General features: G+C 49.1%; 2 protein-coding genes across 3 annotated transcripts in view; one reads left to right on the top strand and one right to left on the bottom strand.

Annotated features, from left to right (window-relative positions):
- The window catches only part of GNL2 (G protein nucleolar 2), a 62,023-nt gene that overhangs the window by 34,316 nt on the left and 500 nt on the right, over positions 1 to 27,207 (top strand). The window contains exons 10-16 of one of the 2 annotated variants that reach the window (XM_068109562.2): positions 855 to 959; positions 1,547 to 1,705; positions 3,598 to 3,711; positions 3,974 to 4,205; positions 4,316 to 4,535; positions 12,387 to 12,472; positions 17,846 to 17,949. In XM_068109562.2, coding sequence (XP_067965663.2) covers positions 855 to 959; positions 1,547 to 1,705; positions 3,598 to 3,711; positions 3,974 to 4,205; positions 4,316 to 4,535; positions 12,387 to 12,472; positions 17,846 to 17,949 — 1,020 coding nt within the window. Of the gene's footprint in view, positions 1 to 854; positions 960 to 1,546; positions 1,706 to 3,597; positions 3,712 to 3,973; positions 4,206 to 4,315; positions 4,536 to 12,386; positions 12,485 to 17,845; positions 17,950 to 27,207 lie in introns of both variants that reach the window. The other variant, XM_078774937.1, reaches the window with a different exon arrangement.
- LOC144891101 (uncharacterized) lies at positions 7,699 to 8,996 on the bottom strand. Its single transcript, XM_078773488.1, has 2 exons — positions 8,841 to 8,996; positions 7,699 to 8,702 (listed from the first exon to the last, which is right to left on the bottom strand). The coding sequence occupies exons 1-2, from the start codon at positions 8,994 to 8,996 to the stop codon at positions 7,854 to 7,856; spliced, it is 1,005 nt and encodes a 334-aa protein (XP_078629614.1). The 3' UTR covers positions 7,699 to 7,853.

Raw genomic sequence — 27,207 nt, 5'->3', positions numbered from 1 at the left:
GTCATCGTTAACAACACCTATTCCCCATATGGAGTTCTTTACAATTGGCCATGTTTCAATTTTTTCCATGCAGCGGTTTTGGAGATAATTAGATAGAGGTGCAACATTTTTCGGTTTTTCCAAGATGGCGCCTGTACCACATGACCTATGACGTCATGATTATCATTAAAATGTTTTAAATATTCTAAAGGAGGAGGCGCTCCTATGGTGAAAATTTCGTGTAAATTTCATGACGTAATTCGACAAGTAGAAAACTTCATCCGATCAAGATGAAATTTCTTGAACGTCATCAATGGATAAATTCGTGGAGGAAAAATAATAATGATGACGTCATCGGTCACGTGGTTCGGCCGCCATATTTGTTTTAACACAAAGGCCTTAAAAACCACTAAAAACACGTCCTGGCGAGGGTCTGCAATCTCTGATTTGTTTTGTACTCTACTCTTAACTTTTGATATCGAACATTACTTGGCTTGGGTGAGGAAAATGGGATGTTAAAACTACATTGGGACAAAAGTCTGGTGATTGGCAGGAAGGGGGAGGGGGGGAAGGTGTGCAGGGCGAAGGTGCTATTAACAAATGGTGTGTAAGGTGCAACGGTGACAAGACTCCATCAATAGTGTACACTTAGCCCACCATTCAAAATTGAGACATCTCCGCGAGCGGTAGAGTCGTGAACCAGTCAAGTTTTGAAAGTGCACTCGGGGTTCAAAGGAAAAAGCAGTTTATCACACGATGATGAATAGCGTTCTTGCGGTTGATAGTGAAAGCATTCTTGTGGTTTTTTTTTTGGTTTTTTTTTGGGAGTGATGCCTTTGCAGACTCTTTTCCAATCTTTTGGCTTTTGCATGCAGGTTTGGCAGTACATCACCCTTATGAGACGCATTTTTCTCATCGACTGCCCCGGAGTTGTCTACCCATCTGCTGACACAGACACGGAAATAATCTTGAAGGGAGTGGTGAGTTTAGATTCTGCGTTCACCTTTTTCATGAGCCTGGTGTTAGCTTAGCGGTTAGGGTGCGGCTTGGGGATTCTAGGATCCTGGGTTCGAATCTTGGTCTATCGCTGAATTAACGCCAGGGGGGTTGACTCAGCCTGTCATCCTTTCGAGGTCGGCAAATTGAGTACCAGTTCACTGGTAATTCCCTGTGTGTCGCAAGAGGCGACTAACAGGGTTGGCGGCAGGAAGGGCATCTGGCCATGAAACATTGCTTCAACAAAGGCCAACCACCGCTCTGCGGGGAACAATGGCCTCTAAAGGTGGTTTTTTTTTTGTTGTTCACCTTTTTCATGATTTACGAGCGCAGTTTGAATGCGACTCCGACTTTTGAGTCCGTTTCCTGCATTGCAGGTTTACTCGTCTGCCTTTTCATTTATCTTCCTGTCTGTACGTTTGTCTCTAAGTAGGCTTGGTTACATATATCTACAGTGTAGAAATGATGTGTTTATCTTTGCTACGGCTTTCAGGAATGCCCTTCATCGAGATGTTTTCTTGTAAAATTGATTTTGCAGCCTGTGAGTGTTCTGTGGGGTTTTTTTGTGCAGGTGCAAGTAGAAAAGGTCAAGACCCCTGCGGATTACATTCCTGCTCTATTAGATCGGGTCAGGCCCGAGTATGTTCAGCGGCTTTATCGTATCGATTCTTGGGACAGTGCTGAGGACTTCCTGGAAAAGATGGCTGCACGTACAGGCAAGCTACTCAAGGTGAGACTGCTGCGAGCAGATCGTGAGTCGTGCACCTTCTGTTTGCTGACCATCTGCACTCTAACCTGTCGTATCCTTTTACTTCTGTGACGGTAATGCTGCCCATGTGTCCCTTTTTAACTTTGCCGTATCCTACACACCCGAGCTTCCGCCTCAAGGGACAATGCCTTGTGGATGAGATTTAGGGGAGCAGCTGTTATGGTTTTTATGCATCAGCCCATGAAGGTGGTCAGGGGCATTATGTTGTTTGGTTTTGCAGCCATATTGGATTTAACCAAAAACCTTTTGAACCAAAAAGTCTTTAAAAAAGAAAAAAAAAGAAAAAAAGACAGCACCAAAATACCTTCCAAAAAAAAAATCTCTCCCAAACCACCAAATTGATTGACTCAAAATTGTATGTGTGTCATTTACTAGGCATGGCGATTAAAGGATGATCGCAAAAACGTCATTGGTCACATGATGTGGCAGTCATATTGAATTGAAGGAAAATATGAAATAATTATATCTCTGAAACCGCTTACCCTATCGATGCGAAATTTTACAAGTATCATCTAACACCATTGTTGCATATAGTTTGAAACTGATGATGGCATAGGTCAGGTGGTTTAGCAGCCATCTTGGATAGAAAAATGAACCTTATGTGATCAACACGAAACTTGACAAACGTGATCCCCTGCCCATATATATGCAGAGTATACATTTTTAAAGGTCATGCCACGTGGTTATGGCAGTCATATTAGCTTGATAGCCGATATTTAAAAAAAATCCCTTCTCTGAAACCGCTTCACCCATCGATGTGAAACCTGTCACGGCTGGTGAAAATGTGATACTTGAAAACAGCTGAAGGGATTTAAATCAGTTCTTTATTTTTAGGACAGTGACCGAGACATCTACCCGTTGTGGGACTATGCAGAGGCATATTGGCGACAGTCGCATTGCTCTGGTTAATAAAAGGTGTGCTTTTGTTGCACTGTGCTGCCTTTGGGATCTTCACAGACTGTGACGTCAATGTGTCCTCCACTTAATGCTGATGGAGGGCCCAGTTTTTCTGGCAAAGTTTGGCTTCTCTTTGAGAGGTGGAATTGATTCTGAGCGCTACTGTTTGTCCAACTAATCCCCGATCCTAGAATATTTTTGGGTTGCAGAAGACTGTCTGAGACTTGCCAAACAGGTTTGAGTCTATAGGGCGAGGTGTACTTTGAATAAATGGCCCAAATGTTCTTATCCTGTTTGAGCATCCTTGTAATCCCCCATGTGGCTGATACAAGGCATGATTCATCGAGCCCGGCAATGTGATGCGGCCCTGGATTGGCACAACAAACGTTTGTTTCCATCGGTGAATATCACTCGATCGATTCCATTCAGGAGTTTTTTATGTTTGGCTTTTTTCACCAAAAGATGGAATGTGTTCGTAAGTTTGTGTTGTGCTGCACGAGTGGATCTTCAAACGTATTATTTAGTGGAACTACACACCTGCAGAAGAATCCTGGCATGAGATCTCTCTAAGACCATTGAGACCCAAAAGGTCAGAGGTTTCACCGGAGGGGACTATATGTTTGCTCCCCATCTGTCTGTCGGTCTGTCCGTCCCACCTGTGGTTTTCCAGACTTTTTTCCCATACCCTTCAACATATTCAACTGAAACTTGGTACAAGACTTTATCAGGATAAGTTGCAGAACAAGTTTGACTTTCAGGGCGTTTCATCGATTTTTAAAATTTGTTATGGCTTTACTATGTAACATATTGGGACCGGTAGGGGACAACACAAATCTCCCTCTTGTTTTTTTTTGGAATTGATTGCTCTGCAGGGAACTGGGGTTTGAAGGATTGGTTTTCCGCAATGCTGTGTTGCTTGTGGAAGGCAAGCTGACCCGTTGTCATTGATGTGGCAGGGAGGGGAACCTGACATGCAGACCGTGTCGAAGATGCTTTTGAACGACTGGCAGCGTGGAAGGATTCCCTATTTTGTGAAGCCCCCACCTGCGCCGACACCCCCGCAGGAGCAGGTACAGTCGCGCTCTCAGACGATCGTTCGATGCATTTGAGCGATTGAGTCGTATTGTGCTTTATCCAACCTCGCTTTGCTTGCTCCAAAATGGACGGATTAACAAAGGACATGCTGTTCAAATCTGAGGTTACTTTGCTCCATTAACCAGATTTTGAGCACTTGGGCAATTCTGATGCAAGGCTTAACCACATCCAAAGATTGAATAAGTCCTTGTTTTCACCTCTTTTGAACATATTTTGTGTAACCACCTCAACCACCAGGGTACCAACCATCCAGCCAAACCGGATGAGGCGACTGTTACAGTGGATGCTGCTCCCAGAGGCAAGTCGGAGGGACCCACGTCGGAGGTTGCGAACAGCGAGGAGCAACCCGAGGAGGATGATGCGGCTGGTGTGATTTCGCACGTGATCCAGGACCTTGGAGACATCAGTGTGGGCCCGGAGTTTGCCGAGGATGACCTGCTTCCCTTGGAACCCGTGGGAGAGCTTGCCGGTGAGGATGATATCTCACCTCATCGTGTGATGATAACACATTGAATGTAGGTGGGGTGAAGATGAATGACGTGTTCCTTATTGTTTGTTTCCTTGTTTTCCCACAACAAGAGGAGATGGGCACCCTGGAAGATGGCAAACACGCGAACGATGAGGTTACGGGAGATAAAACGTGCGATTTTAACAATGGGGATGAAAACAACCTTGTGGACAGGGACGCGACAGAGAAGATGAATAAACCTGGAGGAGTTATCAGAGTACTGGATGATAAGATTAACAAGTACCGCAAGTTTCTGGCTCAAGCCCAAGCCAAGCGATTCTCTGCCATCCGGTATGTTGGGGAAGGCATTTATTTGTGTGCCATGTTTGATGTTGAGGGGGTGAGGGGGAATTGCCGTGTGACTATCAAACGGGTTGGGGCAGACGTGGTGCTCTTGCCATTGAGCCGGTTGGTTTGGTGCTTCACAGGCTTAATGAGGCATCGGTGTGTTGTGCGCCCTCCGTCAGAGGGGGCGTTAGGCCGGGCCTTCTACCGGCACTGGCTGGTGGAAGTTGAAGTCTTCGGTGAAGAGTAGGTTTGTTATTGCCAAGACCCTCAACAAATTTCTAATGCCTGCATCATCAGCAGGGCATCACCTCAGTAATGATGCAAAAAGCGAAAGTAATTTTTTCATCCAATCCTCATCCGATATGCAATCGACAACGATGACTGTGTGATTTGCAGAGTGTTGGTTAAAAACCCGGTTGGCTCATTCCAGGAGGGAGAGGTGGGGTGATCTTTCTGCCACTCCTGGGTTTGATCTACATGCGCTTCCGGTCCACATGTCATGGTTGACTCTCGATACCGTTAACCTGAGCACGACACCTTGAGTTGGGCATTTAATGCTGTCGATTAAAAGGCAGTGCCAATCAGAAATGGACTTATTGAACCTGGAAGTTGGTGCGAGAGAGAGGCCGGGTGGAGGGGTGCGAGGCCTATTGTATGGATTTGCAGATTATTGTCCCCCGTCGCATCGCGGAGCGAAAGGGGGACTATGGTTTTCCCCTCCGTCCGTGTGTGCATAAGCGAAAGACTGAATTCTAATTTGGTGTGTGGGTGCAACTAGGCATAAGGAAGAACGCTATTGAAAATTGGGTCGCCACGTCAACATCCAAGATGGCCGCCTTTCGTCTTCAACTTTGTCAATTCACATCACTTCACCGACGGGGGACCTAGGCGTAACGCTTGTTCATAAGGTTTCTTCCTTTAAGGCCTCATCACAACGAGGTTGATGTGAAAGCGATTCCTGAGTGCTGTTGGACATCATGCCTTGGGCAAAGGTTATTTGGTAAATAGAAAGGAGGGTTGGAGCAGATGGAAGGACAATGTGTTGACGGATAATCTACCATTGTATTTTTGCTCTTTTTATTGTTTGTTTTGGTGTGGTAAGTGTTTTTCGTTCAGGTTGTTTTTGTTTTTGCACTTTTTACTAATCCAGCATTCACACCCCCCCCCACCCCAAACATGCCCTTCCACCATTCTGATGCAACCGTACGACGTCACGTATGATAAAGTGCAGGCCGCTTCTTTCCTTGTGGTTGGCATTCACGTTTGGCATTCCACTGTTGCTCTTTTTCTTTGGGCATCTGGAACGCAGCCGTGTTGCTCCCCTCTCAGCACGGGTCCGTTGGGTGGCCTACGTGCCCTTTACAAGCGAGGAATTTCGTAGAGTATGCAAGTTGTCCACATGTTCCTGTTTATCCACCATCGATGGACCTGCTAAGCACGTGAATACCGTGCAGCCACAGGCATGGTCTCGTGTTATACTGCACTTATAACCACCCATGTTGGCTGGAACACCTTGTGAGTGTAAAATGGATCTCAAAATGGCTTTGATAAACGACGTCGTCGCTCCCTGGGATTCCTGACAAATCGTGACAATCGTGCCGATGGCACGTGCGCTGGAGATGCAACAAAGTGTTATGTTATAATAATAATAACAATAATAATTTTCACATTGAATTTCATGATAACGATATGCTCGTTTTCCCTGTTAATAGCAATGTTAATCCATTAATTTAACTGTAACCCGCTTTTGTCGATTCTGTCCCCGTTTGCTTCTTCCGAGTTGGGAATTGACAATTTTTACGACTTGGCAAACTCCTGCTCGATATGTTTCATTCTCATAACCTTAACAAGCACTTAACCCTTTAGTGATTTGTTTAACTCTCATAACCCTAAAAAACATTTAAATATATGAGCGCAGCCAAACTAAACAGATGGAAACTGAAATACATGTGCAACCCTTTAAATACGCTCTTTTTTTGTTTTGCTGGATCTTGTAGCGGTTTCTCTAATTGTTCTTTGATTAAAGACTTCATATATCTTCCTGTGATGAGCGGAGCGTGCACTGTTGGTGATTGAATGATTGATGAGATTCCCACTTGTGGTTTCAAAAGGGTACATTTTGTGGCGTAAACATAATGTTCTTCTTTTCTTCTTTGTTGTTCTTCTTTTCTTCTTTGTTGTTCGAGTTATTTTTTCATCACTCTTAAATCGCTTTTTGTGTTCTCCATTGGGAGCAATGTCGTGTCCATGTCAAGATGACACGAGAGCATGAAGTGTCAGCCGTTCAGACCAGGCAAGCGGGCAGAGGTGACCTTTAGGGAGCGGACATTTCTGAGCCGGCTCGGCTTTTACCGACCAGCCAATAGTGACACGGACACTTTCCCGAGACGAGCTCTGGGTCCAGAAGCTTAGAATGGACGTCCTTATTACCTCCGCCACCGAAGGTGGACGGAGGTTATATTTTCACCCGTATCTGTTTGTCGATGACCAGGAAATCTCAAAAAGTTGTGGACTAATTCGGACAAAACTTGGTCGACAGGTTGGGTGTGTGACAAAGAAGAATTGATTAGATTTTGGTGTGGATCCGGATGTTGGTTTAGCAGTTAGGGTGCCGGCTTGGGATCCTAGCTGCTAGCCCAACACCAGGGAATAACATCTGTTAATGATGTCATAGGTGCCTCCATTATGACGTCATAATTAGTCAAGTACAAAACTTCATCTTATAAGATCAAATTTCTTGAGCGTCATCTCAGGGTAAATTGGTGGAGAAAAAAAAAAAGTGATGACGTCAATGGTCACGTGGTTCGGCCGCCATATATTAGTCTAGTAGGAAGACTAGGTCCCCCTGCACCCCCCGGAGATATACTTCTAATCAGTGTTTCTAGATTGGAAAAAATGTGTAGAAAATGACTAGCTATGGCCCCAAGCTGAAAAAATGTCCCACATACCATTTTTATGCAAATTACTGCTGCCATTATCAAAAAAACGATTTTTGACATATCTCAGCCAATATTGCAGATAATTGAAAAATGAAGGTGTCTAGACCCATGTTTTGAAGGGCATAGATCATGATAGAACTATTCATAACATGATTACATGTGTCTATGGTATACTAGTATGCTAATTAGTGCTTTATTTACAAAATAATCACAGTTTTACGAAATAATAGACTCATATTAAGGTCCGTCTACACAGACGTTAACACAAAGTTTTATTTTTCTAAATATTACAACTGTCAAAATAGTCCTAGCACTCAATGTGACCACTCTTCTCTTGCTTGTTTTAGATAAACATCATTAGCATTAGTGATTCTACACTGAGTCAGTCATCATCATTTTCATCGAAATCGTCAGAGTCAAACTCTTCTTCTCCTTCCTCTTCCTCCTCCTCTTCGTGCTCTCCTGTGTTCAGAAGATCCACCAGTGAGGTTGGTAGGATGGGACCACTGGACCACATTGGTTTCAACAGTCCTTCATCAGTCCTTATCCATCCTTGCTCCTCATAAGGTTTTGGCTTTTCGATGATATGTTGATCGGCTCTTTTGTACAATGCTACGCGGTGGTTCACACGCTGGATGTGCGGCTTCAGGGCAGACTGGCATGGAGGAAGGCGAGCCAGATCAACCTTGGACTTGGATGTGAGGGTCTTGTCCTCTCCCACCATTTTTCGTAGCAGCTTGGCACGGACAATGTCCACTGATGACTCGCGACTCTGGCCGTACATCACACAGGTGAATTTTTCTAACTGCCTCTCCACCTCAGGGTTGGCATCCCAGTTGTCACCCAGTTCACCGAATGCCCTGTGAAACCTGGGATTCTTCTCCAGCTTTTTCAAGGGCCCGACTTTTCCCTTCCCTTTGAAGGCACTGGTGCAGTCTTCTCCGCTGAACACATAGTACCCCAGGAGAGTGGCACAGTAGTCCTCTCCCAGGGATTCTGCCAGCTCAGAGACGTTGACAAGTTGGCGATGCTTCCCTGACCCTGTATCCAGGTACACCGTCAGCTTGATGTTGTGGGCATGGTGGAGCAGGATCAGGAGGATGTCTGTGTCCGGTGTTCTGACTACAGCGTTCTTGTATCCGATGGTAGCAGCATGATGGAGGTACAGAACCACCCTGGTATCAGTCTCTTCCTGGTTGCTGTAGATCGTGGGGAGTTCACGTACCTCGACCTGAAACACAAAAAGGCACCGCATTTCAATCACCAGTCACTGCCAGTTTCAGATCTAGACAAACATCACAGGTAATCACCTTTTTTTCAGGAAAAATTACAAATTGAATCGCCATTCACGAAGGGCTTTCAATTTTACCTTGCCATTCGTTGAGGCAAGTTGGTGGGCCTTCCCCTCCACGATCAGCACAGCCATCTCTGTTCTCTCCAGCCTGGTAGCTGCCTCTTGTCCACTCCACACTTTCAGAAGAAGCTGGCACATCTGCTTTTTGTTGTCGTCATTTGCAAGGAACATTTTTGAATAGGCGTGCAGTAGTCGACTGTTGATTTGCTGGGTGGGGGAGAACCAGTTGCAGAGGTGAAACCCCCTAGCCCAGGCACAGGCTGCAGGCCACAGCTTCCGATGTATCTGATGAAGAGCCAGATGTAGTACTCTTGCATCGTAGTGGCATAGACTGTGTCATTCTCTGCTGGCGGTGTGAATGATGAGCCTTCAGGGAACTTCGGGCCAACGCGAGTAAAGTGCAAGGGTGGGAGAGTTTTTGGTGTGTCGACCTTCAGGCTACGCTGTTGTGACCTATTGATGGTAGGTAGCATTCGGTCCTTGCTGCTCTCGAACCCGGGCTTGACCTCCTGCACCATGATTCCTCCAGCACTGTTTACAATGTTGCTGCCGTGCACACTGGTAGTGGTTTTATTCAAGTTGTCCCACTCACAGTGGAATACAAGGTTGCCCTCTCCTGTCACAATTTGTGGTGTACGATAAGTTGAGACTTCATCCAGGACCTTGGCGAGAGCAGTTTCCAACTCCAAGGCGAAATCGTAGCTCTCAGAGTGTCCAAGCCTGTGTAGTATTGTGGTGAGCTGTTTGCTTCGGAACAGGTGCCTTACAGTCACACAGAGGAGAATGTGCTTTGGTAACTTCCATTTTCCATCTGACACTGCACGGCACAGATCTTGTCCAATGGAGAAGACCAGACGCTTCACCTTTTCTGTCTCGATGCCCTCCTTGCCAGTCATTAGCACGCTGAGAAAGCGGACAAGGTCTGGAGGTAGGATGTCTTCAGGATTGAGCTCCATGTCTTCAGCTGTTGGTGGCCATGGTTGGTCTTTACACTCTCTGAAAGCCTGTAGAATACCCTGGCGAAGTTGGAGGGCAACATTTTGGTTCTTGTTTGTGCTTCCGAGTGTGAATGCTCGTGCGAGAGCATTGGAAACTGTTATGTTTGAGCTGTGCACAAGCCAGAAAGAAATGACATCACATTTGTCATGATCAACCTTCGTGAAGTGGATATGCTCCTTGATTGGGTCATTCTGTAGGCGTTTCAGTAGTTTCTCTGACCGATAATTTGAGTTCTCATATCCATTCAGTTTCAGTTCCTCGACATAGAGCAAGCGCAAGGAAGAAAGCTGTAGAACTTTATTCTGCTGGATGACCTGGGTTTGAATGTGTTCCAGTACTGAGTTGAATGCCTTTTCATGGGTGGCTGACATGCAAGCCTGCTCCTTTGGTGCTTCGGCTCTGTGAATCGCACGCTCATAGTTGTAGAATGCTGTGCGGAAAGCTTTAAAACATGACGGATGGTGTTTGGCCTCACATGCAAAGAGGTCTTTGTTTTTCACCTTTCGATGGAGTCGATAGAGACCCATTTTCTCAGCCCGTGTTTCGATTTGCTCCCATGCATTTTCTTTGTTTTTAAAGGATGGGAAGGTTGTAGGCCTCTCAGTATTGCGATGAGCATCTTTGGTCTCAACTTTCTCACAAAATATACACTCTGGCGGGAAGATGGGTTCAGCAGAACCTCCTGGTTTACGAGGAGAGTGATGCCATGATGAGGTTGATGGCCCTGGTTCTGTATCATCTCCCAGACGATGAAAGTGGCGGACAAAGTGCTTATAACACTTGCTGTGATATCCTACTCTTTCTAGGTCATCAGGAAGAGTTGCCGGGATCTGATCACATACTGATTGCATACTGATTGCATACGACATGGGGAGTCATGCGGTTGGTTGAGACGTCTATCCCGGATCTTTTGAAGCAGTTGCAGTTTTTCTGAAGCAGATCCTTTAATTTTACGGAGGGGCGTGAAATCCCCATGATCAGACATGGATGGTACATGAAGGATGCATGTAGGAGGAGAGCTTTGGGCTGCAGGTTCTACACTCCGTTTTCTTTTGGGCATGCTTGCTGTCGATGTCTACCATCACTGTTAAATGACAAATAAGAAATCACGAATGATGTTAAAAGTGCCTGTGAAAGGAGGCTCTGAGTTTTCAGTGAGGTAACAGAGGTTCTGAGTCATGTTCTACACTAGGGTACTTTTTAGCTGACTAAACCATGTTTAGTGGCATCAAAAGTGCTAATAGCTAAAACATCTAAATTCTTCCACACTAACGTTAGCTATCTAGGCCAATGAAACATTGTGCTAAGTTACTGTAGCTAGCTCAGCTGTCGTGCCTCTTTCTGGTTCAATTCATATACAGAAGTCAACAGATATGTCTCATGTTTGGCATTAACAAAAGTTTAAGTTACACCGACATTAGGAACATACTGTACATAGATGAGGCTAGCTTTAACGTTAGCTAACATGGTGCTAGCTGGCTCAGCTGTTATTCTGCCTGTTTATGATTTCATGCAGAAACTGAAGTCAAGAGTGTGAGTAACATTATAGTTAGCATCTTACCTGGCTAGATTGGAGGATGAATACCAAGAACAACACACAAATGGAATGGAAGACTGAACTTTCAACTGAGGTATTCAATAACATCAACGTTACCAATTGATACGAGCGCGCGACATTACCAATTGATACGAGCGCGCGAGCGCGCATGTTACATGGATGGAAATGTAAAATGGCAGCTATAGCAGCACTAATTTGGATCTCTAGTCTGTCATTTCTGCACTGTGATTGGATAACATAAAAAAATATGTTTGGGAGTTAACAGCAGGAGTTGGTAGATTTTACGTGGGCTGGGTGAGAAACCTTTAAATAAGCAAGTGAAAATCTCTCGCAATACAAAGTCAATGGTGGGAAGAAAAGTTGAGTGGTACCAATGTTACTGCCAATGTCCCGCCCCTATGCAAGACTCAGGAGCATCTTGTTGACATTTAACCTTGAAAATACCTGGGTTTAGACCCCTTATGTACCATGTTAAGTTATCTGCAGTATTAACGTATCCTTATCATTTGTAAAACTGATTATTTTGTAATTACAGCATTAATATGCATACTAGTATACCATAGACACATGTAATCATGTTATGAATAGTTCTATCATGATCTATGCCCTTCAAAACATGGGTCTAGACACCTTCATTTTTCAATTATCTGCAATATTGGCTGAGATATGTCAAAAATCGTTTTTTTGATAATGGCAGCAGTAATTTGCATAAAAATGGTATGTGGGACATTTTTTCAGCTTGGGGCCATAGCTAGTCATTTTCTACACATTTTTTCCAATCTAGAAACACTGATTAGAAGTATATCTCCGGGGGGTGCAGGGGGACCTAGTCTTCCTACTAGACTATATGTTTTAACACCAAAGCCCCAAAAACCAAGAAAAAACACTTCCTGGCGAGTGTCTGCAATCTCTGATTGCTCTTTCTTGTTTGGTTGTGTGTTTGTTATGGGAGTTTTGCATGCATTCAGACATGATTCACCTAATCTTATCCCGTGCCCACCCAGCATACCCAAGGAGTTGAGCCTCAAGGTTTTGTCCCACTCGGAGAAGAAGCAGCAGGGAGTGAAGAGGTCAATGGAGCCCGTCCGTGGTACGTCCACAGGTTGCTTTTTGTCCGATTGTGGATCTTGCCCGTTCTCCAATACCCGCTGCTTTTCCTCATTCCAGTATCACATCTTTACATTGTTTGTGGTACTTGTGTTGACTGGTTCTGAGGCTAATCCTGTCTGATTCCTTTCACTGTAGTTACCTTGTAGTGTGTGAAGATTGATAAGTCGACAATCTGGTTTCTATCCACAGGAAATTAATCGCCATAACCACCATGGGTATGCTTGGAAGCACCATTCGGTTTCTGCATACTGAACAACTACCCTGTTTTAACCGAGTTTGTTTCGATTTGTTTTGATCTCGACTTGTATCGTGAGATGAAGAACTTGAAGAACCGGTTGAATGATTCATTAATTGTATAGATGCGAGCTCACTATCGCCTGAGAGAACGTATGAGAAATAATTTCGGCCTTACGTCGAAAACTTTCCATCCACTTGGGCCTACCTCTGATGCGGTGGCCACGTGAATAGAGGCCGACGACTGTAAAGTGGCCAGGCGGGTATAAAGGAGGTGCTATCGAGTTTTCAAACACATCTGCTAATAATAATATTATCTTGACATAAAGTTAGTGGTATTTTCCAAGATCTCTTATATCAGGCATGTGCGTCATAACCAGCAGGTTATGGAGTTTGAGCTGAATGCATTTTTTTTTTTTTTTTTTTTTTTGTATACAAGATCGAGGCTCGTGAAAGAGCGAACATTAATCACACAGAAAGACAAACCGACACATAAAACATATAACATCGGGAGCGGTAGACAAGATGGGGAGAGAGGGGGAAGGACACAAACACAACATTTGAGAGCAGGGACCGAGAGACATGGAGACATCGAGAGATCTGAGAGAGGGCGAGGGCTTTGGGGGGGGGGGCATGGGAAGGGGGCGGTGGGAGAGGTATAAAACATATGGACACTGCCAGGACTTCCAGGAAAGAAGTTGGAATTTCAAACAAGGTGGATCTGGGGTGAATTAGCGGGGGTAGAAAAGATCAAGGTTTTGGATGGGGGAAGATAAGAGATGGTGGTGAACAGCTGTTTTAAAGACCTGGAGGGAGGAGTGGGATTGAAGGGAGTGAGGGAGTTTGTTCCAGAGGCGGGAGAAAAGAGGAATGAAAGAGTGAAGGTGAGCAGAGAGCCGAGATTTCGGCAGTTTAACCATCAGAGGGTTGCTGGCAGATCTTGTGCGACCTGTAGGAATATTTGGGGGACAGAGCACAGAGAGAGCTGGGGGTGCAAGGCCGGAGAGGAGTCGGTAGAAGACAGAAAGACCACCTACCTGCCTGCGGTGAGTGAGTGAAAGGCCCTCAGAGATAGCTTCATCGCGGGAGATTCCAATAATTCTGAAAGCTTTGGTTTCAACAGCGTGAAGCCGAGCTAGGTGTGAGGCAGAAGCACCGGCCCATAGGGGAGAACAGTATTCCATTGAGCTGCGGATGAAAGCCTTGTATGTGGTGAGGAGCTCAGGTGTGCCGAGGAAGGACTTCGCACGACGGAGGATGCCCAGTCGGCGACTGGCTTTGGAGGCCAGCTTGGAAATGTGGTTTTCCCAAGAAAGATCATGGCAGATAGTGAGACCCAAAATCTTGAGCGACAGAACTTCTTGGAGAGGATTGTTGAGAAAGTAGATGGGAGGGTTGTCCAGTCGATCTTTTCGGAGAGACATAGTAAGAGTGTGAGATTTGTCAGGATTGAAAGACATGTTCCACTTGTTTGACCAGTCTGTGATTTTGTCCAGGTCTTCAGAGAGTGAGGAGGCAGCAGACTGCCGATCTGAGGGAAGAGGAATGGAGCGGCAGAGAGTGGAGTCATCAGCAAAGAGATAGAGAGGATTTTCGAGAGAGTCAGAGAGATCATTGATGAAGACCAGAAAAAGCACGGGGCCCAGAACACTGCCTTGGGGAACTCCAGCCTGAACAGGAAGACGAGATGAGAGAAACCCATTCAGGGCCACACGTTGACGACGACTAGAGAGGAAGTCCGCCAGCCATGCGTGGAGATTTCCATGGATACCAAAGGAGGAGAGTTTGGTGAGCAGAGCCGGGTGCCAGACCGTGTCGAAGGCACGTGATATGTCGAGGGAGACAGCTCTAATTTCCTGTTTGGCATTGAGGACCTCCATCCATTGTTGAGACAGCAGAAGCAGCATGTCCAGAGTAGAGTGACCTGGTCTGAAACCAAATTGATGATCAGAGATCAAGCCATTGGAGAAGAGGAAAGATTTCATATCCGAAGCAATGATGGATTCCATGACTTTGCTGATAATTGGGAGAAGGCTGATTGGTCTGTAGTTGCTAGGATCTGTTTTTGCACCTTTTTTGTGCAAAGCGGTGATGTTGGCTGATTTCCAAGCAGATGGCAGTTGACCTTGAGCAAAAGAGAGGGTGAAGAGAACAGAGAGAGGGTGAGATAGAGCAGCAGAGCAGGATTTTAGGACCCGTGGGCTGATGCCGTCGGGTCCAGTTGCAGAATCAGAGTCGAGGGTTGACAGAAACTTTTCCACCTTGTCAGGAGGAAAGGACACGGAGTCCAGGAGCAGCAGGGTACGACTGGGTATGGTGGGTACAGAGAGGGATGGGTTTGGGACACAAGATTTAGAGGCAAACACAGAGTTGAGGCATTCAGCTTTTTCACGTGCGGAGTCAGCTGTGTAGCCGTTTGAGGTAAGGGAGGGGATGGAGGGCGAACAAACACCAGAAACGGATTTGACCAGACGCCACCAGGATTTGGAAGAGGGAGACAGATAAGAGAGTTCGGTCTTGAGAACGGAGAGATATTGTTTCCTGGCTCTCCTGAGGGTGGACACACACTTGTTTCGGGCTTTGTGAAAGGAAATGAGATTTCCTTCCGTTGGATTTGCTTTCCAGGAGACGAAGGCAAGTTGTTTCTGGGCAACAGCCTCACCACAAGATTCCGTGTACCATGGACGGGAGGAAGGGTATGACAACTGAAGACGAGATGGGATAAATCTGTGCATGAGAGAGAGCAATTTACTTTGGAAGAATTCCCAGGATGAGTTGATGTCAGAGGTGGTAGAGATGGGAGACCAGTCCAGATGATTGATGGCTGCTTGAAGACCGTGCCAGTTGGCCTGAGTGAAATGCCAGACTCGTCGACGCTGAGCAGGCTCCCTGAGGATGGTCAGAGAGATGTCCACTTTAACAAGGACATGATCAGATGATCCGATCGGAGCAGAAGAAGAGCAGCAGACATTTTCAGGGAAGTTAGTCATAACCAAGTCCAGAAGAGAAGATGTTCCGTTGACTGAGATCCGGGTCGGGAAATTGACAGATTGTGTCAGTCCCAGTGAGTCGCAGAAGTCCTTTGCTGAGGAGCCATGGCTGGTGAGAGAGGTACCCACACCCAGCCAACTGGCATGATGACAGTTGAAATCACCACATATGAGGAAGAGAGAGTTGGGATGAGTAGATAGAAGTTGGTCCATATCATCAGACAGCGAGATGTAGATGGAGTCATCACTGTTTGGTGGACGGTACAACACACATATGAACAAGAGGTGGGAGCGAAGGGGAAGCCGTAGCCGGAGGTATTCCTGGGGGTGAGGTGGAGAGAGTGCAGTGCAGGGCGAGTGAGGAAGAGAGTTTTTGATAAAGATAGCAACCCCGCCTCCAGGACGAGGCTCAGGTCTATCATACCGGAGGAGGGAGTAGCCCGGGAGAGATACTATGGAATCAGAGACATCATAAAGGAGGAAAGTTTCTGTTAAGCAGATCACGTCTGGTTTGACAGAAGCAACCTGTATGGAGAGATCAGTTAAGTTTGAACGAAGGCCCCGGATGTTTGAGGTCCATACCGTTAATGAAGAGGAAGGGGGAGCATCAGATACAGAACAGGGGGGAGGAGGGGTAGGGTAAGATGTGGAAGAGGTGGAAGAGGTAGGGAGAGCTGTTGAAGGTGTGTCAGAGATTTCAGAATAGCTCGGAGAAAGGGAAGGATGGGGCGGACAAAAGGTTTGATGGTGATTGGGTGAGCCACAATGAGGTGTTATTTGAGGAGGGGGAAGAGCGAGGCAGAAGGTTGGGGGAGATGGAGGTGAGAGTTTGAAGGGGGAAGAAGCGGGGAGGACGCTTTGAGGAGGGGGAGTGAGAGGGGGGAAATTGAGAAGCAATGAGGGTGGGGAGATTTGAAGGGGAGGGGTGAGGGGGGAGTTTGGGAGGGGAGGGATTTGAAAGGGATGGGATATGGGGGAGATTTGGAGGGGAGGGGTGAGGCAGGAGTCTAGGAGGGGAGGGGCGAGGGGGCGTCTTGGCGGGGAGGGGTGAGGGGGTAGTTTAGGAGGGAGGGGGCAAGGGGGGAGATTTGAAAGGGATGGGTGATGGGGAAGATTTGGAGGGGAGGGGTTATGGGGAAGATTTGGAGGGGAGGGGTTATGGGGAAGATTTGGAGGGGAGGGGTGAGATTGGATTTTTGAAAGTGTACGATTTATGGGAAACGAACATTTATTGCAAAATGAGTTTCTTGTGAACTTCGAGTTAAAAATACGTTTAAGGACGCTGGATGGAGGATGGAGTGCAGGAGAGTTTAGGGAATGTAGAAAAAAGGCACTATAGGAGATGGATATTTTTTTGGGGATGAATTGATTTGGTGAGCAAGTCGAAAGCAGCCTTTTAAAGAAGAAGAAGAAAAAGGTGTTATAAAATATGACGGAATACATAACTTGAGGGGAAAGTGTAAACATTGAAGGTTAATGAGTGAAAACTATCTGGGGAAATGGGGGAGAAACACGTGGTCGAAGAACGAACGAACGAATAAGAATGAATAAACGAATGAGAACAGAGAAGGGAATTTTTTTTTATTTTTTTTTATTTTTTTTTTTGAGTTGAGATTTACACAAGGAAGTAGGCTATGGGTGAAAAGTCTGGGAATACAGAGAACGAAAGTTATTGGATCACAAACGACGGACCGCTGAGAGAAAAACAAAGCCTCAAGGTTGTACAGTGCACACTGTACAAGGCCTCAAGACACGACACGGATTAACACGATTTTCAATACAGGTATGAAAGATTTGCACCGAAAAATCTTCGTCGGGACACAATATACGTACAACACCATAAATAAATACAGTTTTAACGAAAATACAAATGGGAACAATCACTTAACTTCGATTTCAAATCGTTCACGACGCGGCAAAGGCCTTGCTCACGACACGGCAAACAGACGATCCACTTGATTATAAACATACATAAATATCAATATTTAAATATCAATAAATATCAATATCAAATATTTCCTGTTATGCGCTGCATTTCCCATGTATGATTTGTTTGGTGATTTGAACAAATCGCTAAACATTTTAACGTTGTGTTTCTTCTGTCCCCCGGTGTGATCCTGTGAGTGCAGACCGCTCGGTAACGGCGCCCATAAGACGTCGAAAAGCCAAGCGGGTCACAAACGGGTGTTTTGATGACGACGTGATTCCAAAAACCAAGATGTCTTCCAAGGAGGTTTGTCGTTTCCTTCTTTGTTCCAGCGCATTCGCTCACGAGTTTGGCAACGCAAAGCCGTGTAATAAGTGCGGGGCACGTCGAGTCGACACGGAGCCTCCCTCCGCGAACGTTCTCAGCAAATTTTTGTTTCATTAGATTTTTCGGATTTGTAACCGAAGCGGGCCAAACTTCCGCTCCACGAGAGATCGATGACCTGGCCATCCACTCGTGCGATTTCACCGCCTTTAATGTGGTCGATAATGTTAATTCGTTCAAAATGCTCTGTGTGGTGGCCACCGCGGTGCAACTGGCCTATCGAATGCAGATTGTATGATTGCATAACGAGTACAAACAGGCCGAGGTTGTGCATTTTTGCTCCGAGTCGGTACGTAAAACGGTCTCGCCGGTAACGCTTACGGATCCGCACGCTCTCCCATGGGATCGCCACCACTCACGGCGATGGTGGATGAGGTTGTTGCATCCTGGAGCTGCCAAGCTTTTGGGAAGCTTTTTACCTGTTGTGTTTGTCATTTTTGGCTAGTTAGTCATTTTAACTGCGTAATCACAGTTACGAGCGATACCCATGGAAAATCCACATTCAAAACATGCAAGTTAAAGAGAAAAGGTGAGTGTACCAAACACCACAAAGTACAAACTATAAAAAATACTCACTCAGAAGTATGTAAAAGTAAGGCTGTGGTGAAAGAGGGAATGAAGTATCACAAGGCTGTGGTGAAAGAGGGAATGAAGTATCACAAGGCTGTGGTGAAAGAGGGAATGAAGTATCACAAGGCTGTGGTAAAAGAGGGAATGAAGTATCACAAGGCTGTGGTAAAAGAGGGAATGAAGTATCACAAGGCTGTGGTAAAAGAGGGAATGAAGTATCACAAGGCTGTGGTGAAAGAGGGAATGAAGTATCACATGGCTGTGGTAAAAGAGGGAATGAAGTATCACAAGGCTGTGGTAAAAGAGGGAATGAAGTATCACAAGGCTGTGGTAAAAGAGGGAATGAAGTATCACAAGGCTGTGGTAAAAGAGGGAATGAAGTATCACAAGGCTGTGGTAAAAGAGGGAATGAAGTATCACAAGGCTGTGGTAAAAGAGGGAATGAAGTATCACAAGGCTGTGGTGAAAGAGGGAATGAAGTATCACAAGGCTGTGGTAAAAGAGGGAATGAAGTATCACAAGGCTGTGGTGAAAGAGGGAATGAAGTATCACAAGGCTGTGGTAAAAGAGGGAATGAAGTATCACAAGGCTGTGGTAAAAGAGGGAATGAAGTATCACAAGGCTGTGGTAAAAGAGGGAATGAAGTATCACAAGGCTGTGGTGAAAGAGGGAATGAAGTATCACATGGCTGTGGTAAAAGAGGGAATGAAGTATCACAAGGCTGTGGTAAAAGAGGGAATGAAGTATCACAAGGCTGTGGTAAAAGAGGGAATGAAGTATCACAGACTTTGTTAAAAAAAAAGGGAATGAAGTATCACAAGGCTGTGGTAAAAGAGGGAATGAAGTATCACAAGGCTGTGCTAAAAGAGGGAATGAAGTATCACAAGGCTGTGGTAAAAGAGGGAATGAAGTATCACAAGGCTGTGGTGAAAGAGGGAATGAAGTATCACAAGGCTGTGGTAAAAGAGGGAATGAAGTATCACAAGGCTGTGGTAAAAGAGGGAATGAAGTATCACAAGGCTGTGGTAAAAGAGGGAATGAAGTATCACAAGGCTGTGGTAAAAGAGGGAATGAAGTATCACAAGGCTGTGGTGAAAGAGGGAATGAAGTATCACATGGCTGTGGTAAAAGAGGGAATGAAGTATCACAAGGCTGTGGTAAAAGAGGGAATGAAGTATCACAAGGCTGTGGTAAAAGAGGGAATGAAGTATCACAGACTTTGTTTAAAAAAAAGGGAATGAAGTATCACAAGGCTGTGGTAAAAGAGGGAATGAAGTATCACAGGGCTGTGGTAAAAGAGGGAATGAAGTACCACAAGGCTGTGGTAAAAGAGGGAATGAAGTATCACAAGGCTGTGGTAAAAGAGGGAATGAAGTATCACAAGGCTGTGGTAAAAGAGGGAATGAAGTATCACAAGGCTGTGGTAAAAGAGGGAATGAAGTATCACAAGGCTGTGGTAAAAGAGGGAATGAAGTATCACAAGGCTGTGGTGAAAGAGGGAATGAAGTAGCACAAGGCTGTGGTGAAAGAGGGAATGAAGTATCACAAGGCTGTGGTGAAAGAGGGAATGAAGTATCACAAGGCTGTGGTAAAAGAGGGAATGAAGTATCACAAGGCTGTGGTAAAAGAGGGAAAGAAGTATCACAAGGCTGTGGTGAAAGAGGGAAAGAAGTATCACAAGGCTGTGGTAAAAGAGGGAATGAAGTATCACAAGGCTGTGGTAAAAGAGGGAATGAAGTATCACAAGGCTGTGGTAAAAGAGGGAATGAAGTATCACAAGGCTGTGGTAAAAGAGGGAAAGAAGTATCACAAGGCTGTGGTAAAAGAGGGAATGAAGTATCACAAGGCTGTGGTAAAAGAGGGAATGAAGTATCACAAGGCTGTGGTAAAAGAGGGAAAGAAGTATCACAAGGCTGTGGTAAAAGAGGGAATGAAGTATCACAAGGCTGTGGTGAAAGAGGGAATGAAGTATCACAAGGCTGTGGTAAAAGAGGGAAAGAAGTATCACAAGGCTGTGGTAAAAGAGGGAATGAAGTATCACAAGGCTGTGGTAAAAGAGGGAATGAAGTATCACAAGGCTGTGGTAAAAGAGGGAATGAAGTATCACAAGGCTGTGGTAAAAGAGGGAATGAAGTATCACAAGGCTGTGGTAAAAGAGGGAATGAAGTATCACAGACTTTGTTTAAAAAAAATGGAATGAAGTATATAACAGTGCTGTGGTTAATGTTAATGAGGTTAATGTTTTTGAATGTGTGTTACGTTTTTATGTGAAATCATGCAAGCATGGGAGAGGGGTCGGTCGGACGTGGATTATCGCAAGTTTGGATTTTCGCAAGTTTGGATTTGAGGCGGTGTATGAACTCTCATTCTCACCATGCTGGAGTACAGAATTAGATGGTCTGCACACACAATACACATGTAAAATTGAAAGTATACAGTTTACACACACACACCTTGTTTTTTATTTTTGTTTCTCACATTTCTATCTTATGATTTTCAATTCTTATTTCTCTTTTTGAATTCTTATTTAAAAATGCATTTAATTAATTGTACAGTATCGGTTGTTCCTAAACTTAAATATGAATAATTTAAAGGATTTCTGTAAATGATGTTAATTTCACAACATCCCATATTCAACTTTATTTAAATTGTAAACCTCAAAGCATAATTCCTCTACCTAAAGGAAGAACCTTAACCTGGAAACAAACGACCAGTTTCCCGACTGCATGGATCATCAGCTGGACACACACACACACACACACACACACACACACACACACACACACACACACACACACACACACACACACACACACACACACACTGAACCACCTTTAGAGGCCATTTTTCCCTGCAGAGCAGGGGTTGGCCTTTTTCAGGCACCGTGGTCCCCTTTTTGAATCGATGTTTTATGGCCGGATGCCCTTCCTGCCACCAACCCTGTTAGTCGCCTCTTGTGACACACAGGGAATTACCAGCGAGCTGGTACTCAATTAGCCGACCTCGGAAGGATGACAGGCTGAGTCAACCCCCCTGGCGTTAATTCAGCGATCGACCGGGATTCGAACCCGGGATCCTAGGATCCCAAGTCGGCACCCTAACCGCTAAACCAATACCAGGCTCACACGCACACGCTCTTTTATTATTATGGATAATAGATTATACTGTAGCGGTTACCGCTGGATGTACATAATCGCCTTGCACCGGCCAGAACACGGCCAGACGCGCCTCTCCCGGGCATGCCCGGACTCACTGTTCCCGGGCACGCCCGAACCTCCCGGGCACGCCCGGTCTCGTCTTTCCCGGGCATGCCCGCTCTCGCCTTTCCAGGGCTCGCCCAGAGCGTCCGGGCATGCCCGCTATCGCCTTTCCAGGGCTCGCCCAGAGCGTCCGGGCATGCCCGCTATCGCCTTTCCAGTGCTCGCCCAGAGCGCCCGGGCACGCCCAGCCTCGACTTGCCAGGCCGCAGCCAAACACGCCCGGGCAGGTCCAGACTCGCCTTTCCAAGGCTCGCCCTTGATACCCGGGCATGCCCGGTATAGCTTTTGCCGGGCAAACTTCCCGACATAAATGTGTATATATATTGTTGCCCGAAAAACGGGCTTGTCAGAATACCTGAGCTGTTTTGTTTCAATAAAGCAACTCGGACGAATTCCGTCTTTGGTCGCGTCAATTCTTTCGACTCGCGTTGGAGCGCAGTTCCTTCATTGGTGACCTACCGACATGGATACGGCAGTGACGCTTAAACTGCCTACCTTCTGGGAGGCTCATGCGGCTGTTTGGTTCGCCCAGGCGGACTCCCAGTTCGCCCTGCGAGGCATCACCGCGGACGACACCCGCTTCCACCATGTCGTGGCGGCGCTCGGTTCCGCCACCGCGGCCCGCGCCTTGAGCCTCCTCCAGCACCCGCCGGCTGCTGACAAATACGACGCGCTGAAGACGCTCCTCCTCGGCGCTTTCGCCCTCTCACCGGCGGCACGCGCACGGCGCCTGCTTGACCTGCCCGAGCTCGGCGACACGCGCCCGTCCGAGCGCATGGACTATATGCTCTCGTTGCTCGGCGAGCACTCTCCGGCATTCCTGTTCCGGGAGCTGTTCCTCCGTCAGCTGCCTAACCCGGTACGCCTCGCCCTGGCTGGCACGTTGATCACGGATTCCCGCGCCCTCGCCAGGGAAGCCGATAAGATCTCCTCGGCGGGCCAGCACATCGGCGCGGTTACCTGGAGCCCGCCGCCGTCCGAGGCGACGCCCACGACGCCCGAGCGCCCTGCGCGGTTGGAGGCCGAACTGCCGGTGCAACTGGCGGCCGCCACGCCGCACCGCCCGCTTCCGACACGACGGCCGGGGCCTCCACCTGACCGGGCGTGGTGTTATTACCACGCCAGGTTCGGACACAAGGCTCGGACGTGCCGGCCCCCGTGCACTTTCGGCAGGTCGGGAAACGGCCGGGCCGGCGTTCATTCCCAGCCATGAGCGCCGGCCACTCGGGCAACTTGCTGTTTATTCGGGACAAAGCGTCTGGACGGCGTTTCCTGTGCGACACCGGCGCCCAACTGAGCGTCATACCTGCCTCCGAGCAGGACAGGCTGGACGCAGTTTGCGGCCCCTCTTTGGTCACTGCTAATGGCTCGGCCATACACACTTTCGGCCCACGCGTCGTCACCCTCTGCTTCGGCAGCCAGCGCTTTCAATGGACTTTTGTTACCGCCAACGTCCCCGTGGCTTTGCTGGGCGCCGACTTCCTCTGCGCGCACGGGCTGCTGGTCGACGTCAAACGACGTCGCCTTGTCCACGCCGAGACCTTCAGCTCCCTGGCGTGCACAATGAGCAGCTCCGCGCCGACCGAACTGGCGTGCGCCCTCCCGGCAACGAACGAGTTCGCTCGCCTGCTCGTGGAATTCCCGGCCCTCACGCGGCCGACGTTTTCGGCCGTCGCGGTGCGGCACGGGATCGAGCACCACATACCCACTACGGGCCCGCCGGTCTACGCCAGGGCCCGCCGCCTCGACCCAGCCAAGCTCGCCGTGGCAAAGGCCGAATTCGACGCGTTGGAGCACCTCGGCACCGTGCGGCGCTCCGATAGCGCGTGGGCCTCGCCACTGCACATCGTGCCAAAGCCGGGGGGTGGATGGCGCCCGTGTGGCGACTACCGCCGTCTCAATGACGCTACCACCCCCGACAGGTACCCGATCCCGCATATTCAGGACTTTTCCGCCCGTTTGGCGGGACGGGTCATCTTTTCGAAAATTGACCTGATACCGGGCTACCACCAGGTACCTGTCCGGGGGGCCGACGTCCCGAAGACGGCCGTCATCACGCCGTTCGGCCTGTTCGAATTTTTGCGGATGCCGTTTGGCCTCAAGAACGCGGCCCAGGCGTTCCAGCGCTTGATGGACGGCGTGCTGCGCGACCTGCCGTTTCTTTTCGTCTATCTGGACGACATCCTCGTCGCCAGCACGTCCCGCGCCGAGCACCTCCTCCACCTCTGAACACTGTTCGGTCGCCTCAGCGAGCACGGCTTAATTGTCAACCCGGTCAAATGCCACTTCGGCGCGACGACCGTTGACTTTTTGGGCCACCGCATCACCAAGACCGGGGCCGTGCCGCTGCCGACCAAGGTCGAGGCCATCACCACGTTCCCGCGTCCCCGTTCCATCAAGGCCCTCCAAGAGTTCCTCGGCATGGTGAATTTTTATCACCGATTCGTGCCCCGCGCTGCTCAGCTCATGCGGCCCCTTTACGAGGCCCTCCGGGGCAAGCCGGCCAAGCATGACATTGTTTGGTCCTCGGCCATGGACGCGGCCTTCGCCAGTGCCAAACAGGCCCTCGCCGACGCAACGCTGCTGGCTCACCCGGTGCTCAACGCGCCCATCGCCCTCACTACGGACGCCTCCAACTACGCGGTGGGCGCCGTCCATGAGCAATGGGTGGACGGGGTTTGGCAGCCACTCGCTTTTTTCAGCCGGCAACTCCGGCCGAACGAGTTAAACTACAGCACGTTCGACCGCGAGCTGCTCGGGCTATTCCTGGCCGTTCGCCATTTCCGACACCTCCTGGAGGGCCGCCCGTTCACGGCTTTCGTCGACCACAAGCCGTTGGTCTACGCAATGGCTAAGGTCACGGAGCCGTGGTCGGCCCGCCAGCAGCGCCACCTCGCCGCCGTGTCGGAGTTCACCACGGACATCCAGCACGTCGCCGGCAAAGACAACGCCGTGGCCGACTGCCTTTCGCGGGCCAGCGCGAACGCGGTCCACCTCGGCGTGGACTTCACGCTCATGGCGGCCGACCAGACCACCGACGCCTCGGTGCAGGCACTCCGCGTGGCGGACACGGGCCTCCGCCTGGCCGACATCCCCTGCGCGGGCACCGTCCTGCTCTGCGACGTCTCCCAGGGCCAGCCTCGCCCCATCGTGCCCGTTTCCTGGCAGCGCCGCATCTTCGCCTCCATCCACGGCCTTTCTCACCCGGGCCGGAAAGCTTCTCAGAAGCTGGTGTCGGCGCGTTTCGTCTGGCACGGCCTTCGACGAAACATCCGCGACTGGGCCAACGCCTGCACGGCCTGCCAGCGAGCCAAGGTCCACCGCCACACCCAGGCCCCGCTGGCACCTTTCGCCGTGCCTGAACGGCGTTTCGACCACGTCCACGTGGACCTGGTGGGTCCCCTGCCCCCCTCGCGGGGGTTCACCCACCTGCTCACCATGGTGGACAGGACCACCAGGTGGCCGGAGGCCGTGCCCCTCACCTCCACCACCACCGCCGACGTGGCGCAGGCGTTCATCGCCACCTGGGTCGCGCGCTTCGGCGCACCAGCGGACATCTCGTCCGACCGCGGCCCACAGTTCACGTCTGAGCTTTGGGGCGCGGTCGCCCGTTCGTTGGGGGTCACGCTGCACCGCACCACGGCCTACCACCCCCAAGCCAATGGGTTGTGCGAGCGGTTTCACCGCTCCATGAAGGCCGCACTCATGGCCGGCCTTCAGGACGACGGTTGGGCCGACCGGCTGCCGTGGGTCCTTTTGGGCCTTCGCACGGCCCCCAAGGAAGACCTCCAGGCGTCCGCCGCCGAGCTCGTCTACGGCCAGCCACTCCGCGTCCCGGGCGAATTCGTGCCTGACGCTACCAGTCCCTGGTCCGCCGCTTGCCAGCGCTCGGACCTCCAGGAGGCCGCCCGACGATTTGCCCCCGTGCCGACGTCCCGCCACGGTGGCCCCCAGTCCTACGTCCCCCCGGCGCTTCGCACAGCGGAGTACGTCTTTGTGCGTCATGACGCGCACCGGGGGCCACTCCGGCCGCCGTACGACGGGCCCTTCCGGGTCCTGCGACGGGGCGACAAGTCTTTCATCGTCGACTTCGGCGGTCGGCCGGACCGGATTTCTGTGGACCGCCTCAAACCGGCGCACATGGACGTCGACCGACCACCACGGTTGGCCCTTCCTCCGTGGCGAGGCCGCCCCCCGTCCACAGTTCCCCCCGCTCGACCACCCACCACCACGTCAGACCCCTCCCCACGACCCTCCAGGGGTCGCTTCGGCCGGGTCATCCGGACCCCCCTTAAATTGACCCTGCCGGTGCAGGTCGATTCTGGAGGGGCGTGTGTAGCGGTTACCGCTGGATGTACATAATCGCCTTGCACCGGCCAGAACACGGCCAGACGCGCCTCTCCCGGGCATGCCCGGACTCACTGTTCCCGGGCACGCCCGAACCTCCCGGGCATGCCCGGTCTCGTCTTTCCCGGGCATGCCCGCTCTCGCCTTTCCAGGGCTCGCCCAGAGCGTCCGGGCATGCCCGCTATCGCCTTTCCAGGGCTCGCCCAGAGCGTCTGGGCATGCCCGCTATCGCCTTTCCAGTGCTCGCCCAGAGCGCCCGGGCACGCCCAGCCTCGACTTGCCAGGCCGCAGCCAAACACGCCCGGGCAGGTCCAGACTCGCCTTTCCAAGGCTCGCCCTTGATACCCGGGCATGCCCGGTATAGCTTTTGCCGGGCAAACTTCCCGACATAAATGTGTATATATATTGTTGCCTGAAAAACGGGCTTGTCAAAATACCTGAGCTGTTTTGTTTCAATAAAGCAACTCGGACGAATTCCGTCTTTGGTCGCGTCAATTCTTTCGACTCGCGTTGGAGCGCAGTTCCTTCAATACCATACTTGTTGCATTTTATTGATTATGTTATGGAGCCTCCTGTTTTTATATTTATTTATGATGTTTTATACCATTTTTTTTTTAAAGATTTTTTTTTTTAATGCCATAAGTAGGCTGCACCTTGCCCAAAAACACTGACAAAGTGTATAAACTTGGCCCATCGTGGCACATTGCATCCTCTTTGTGGAGTCCGGCCCAACCATCTGTTCAAGATGTTGATAGAATGTTCCACCACAAAGCAAAACGGGGCTGAGCTAATGTCAGGATGTATTTTTGGGGCTCAGTTTAGCCACCGACATGTTACATATGTGAAGGGAGCAGCAGAGTGAGGATGAGACTGGATGTTACGGAGGAAAATGAGGGACAGGAGATTGAGAGTGGAGGAGGGGAGGCTTGCTTGACCGTAGTCACCGTAACCCCGAGATGCAAGTTTATTGGGTGTTTTCCGATTTGGGGCGATTTACGTGGTG

This window comes from Myxine glutinosa, chromosome 3, assembly GCF_964187855.1.
Source record: "Myxine glutinosa chromosome 3, kmMyxGlut1.1, whole genome shotgun sequence".
Lineage (NCBI taxonomy): Eukaryota > Metazoa > Chordata > Myxini > Myxiniformes > Myxinidae > Myxine > Myxine glutinosa.
This window is presented reverse-complemented; position numbering and strand designations above follow the sequence as displayed.

Bases quoted from the DNA above. Each gene is read 5' to 3' on its own strand.
- LOC144891101 (XM_078773488.1), bottom strand. From the start codon at position 8,996: ATGTTCCTTGCAAATGACGACAACAAAAAGCAGATGTGCCAGCTTCTT. The intron at 8,703-8,840 runs GTAAAATTGAAA...TTTGTGTTTCAG, and splicing joins TTGCCTCAACGAATGGCAAG to GTCGAGGTACGTGAACTCCC.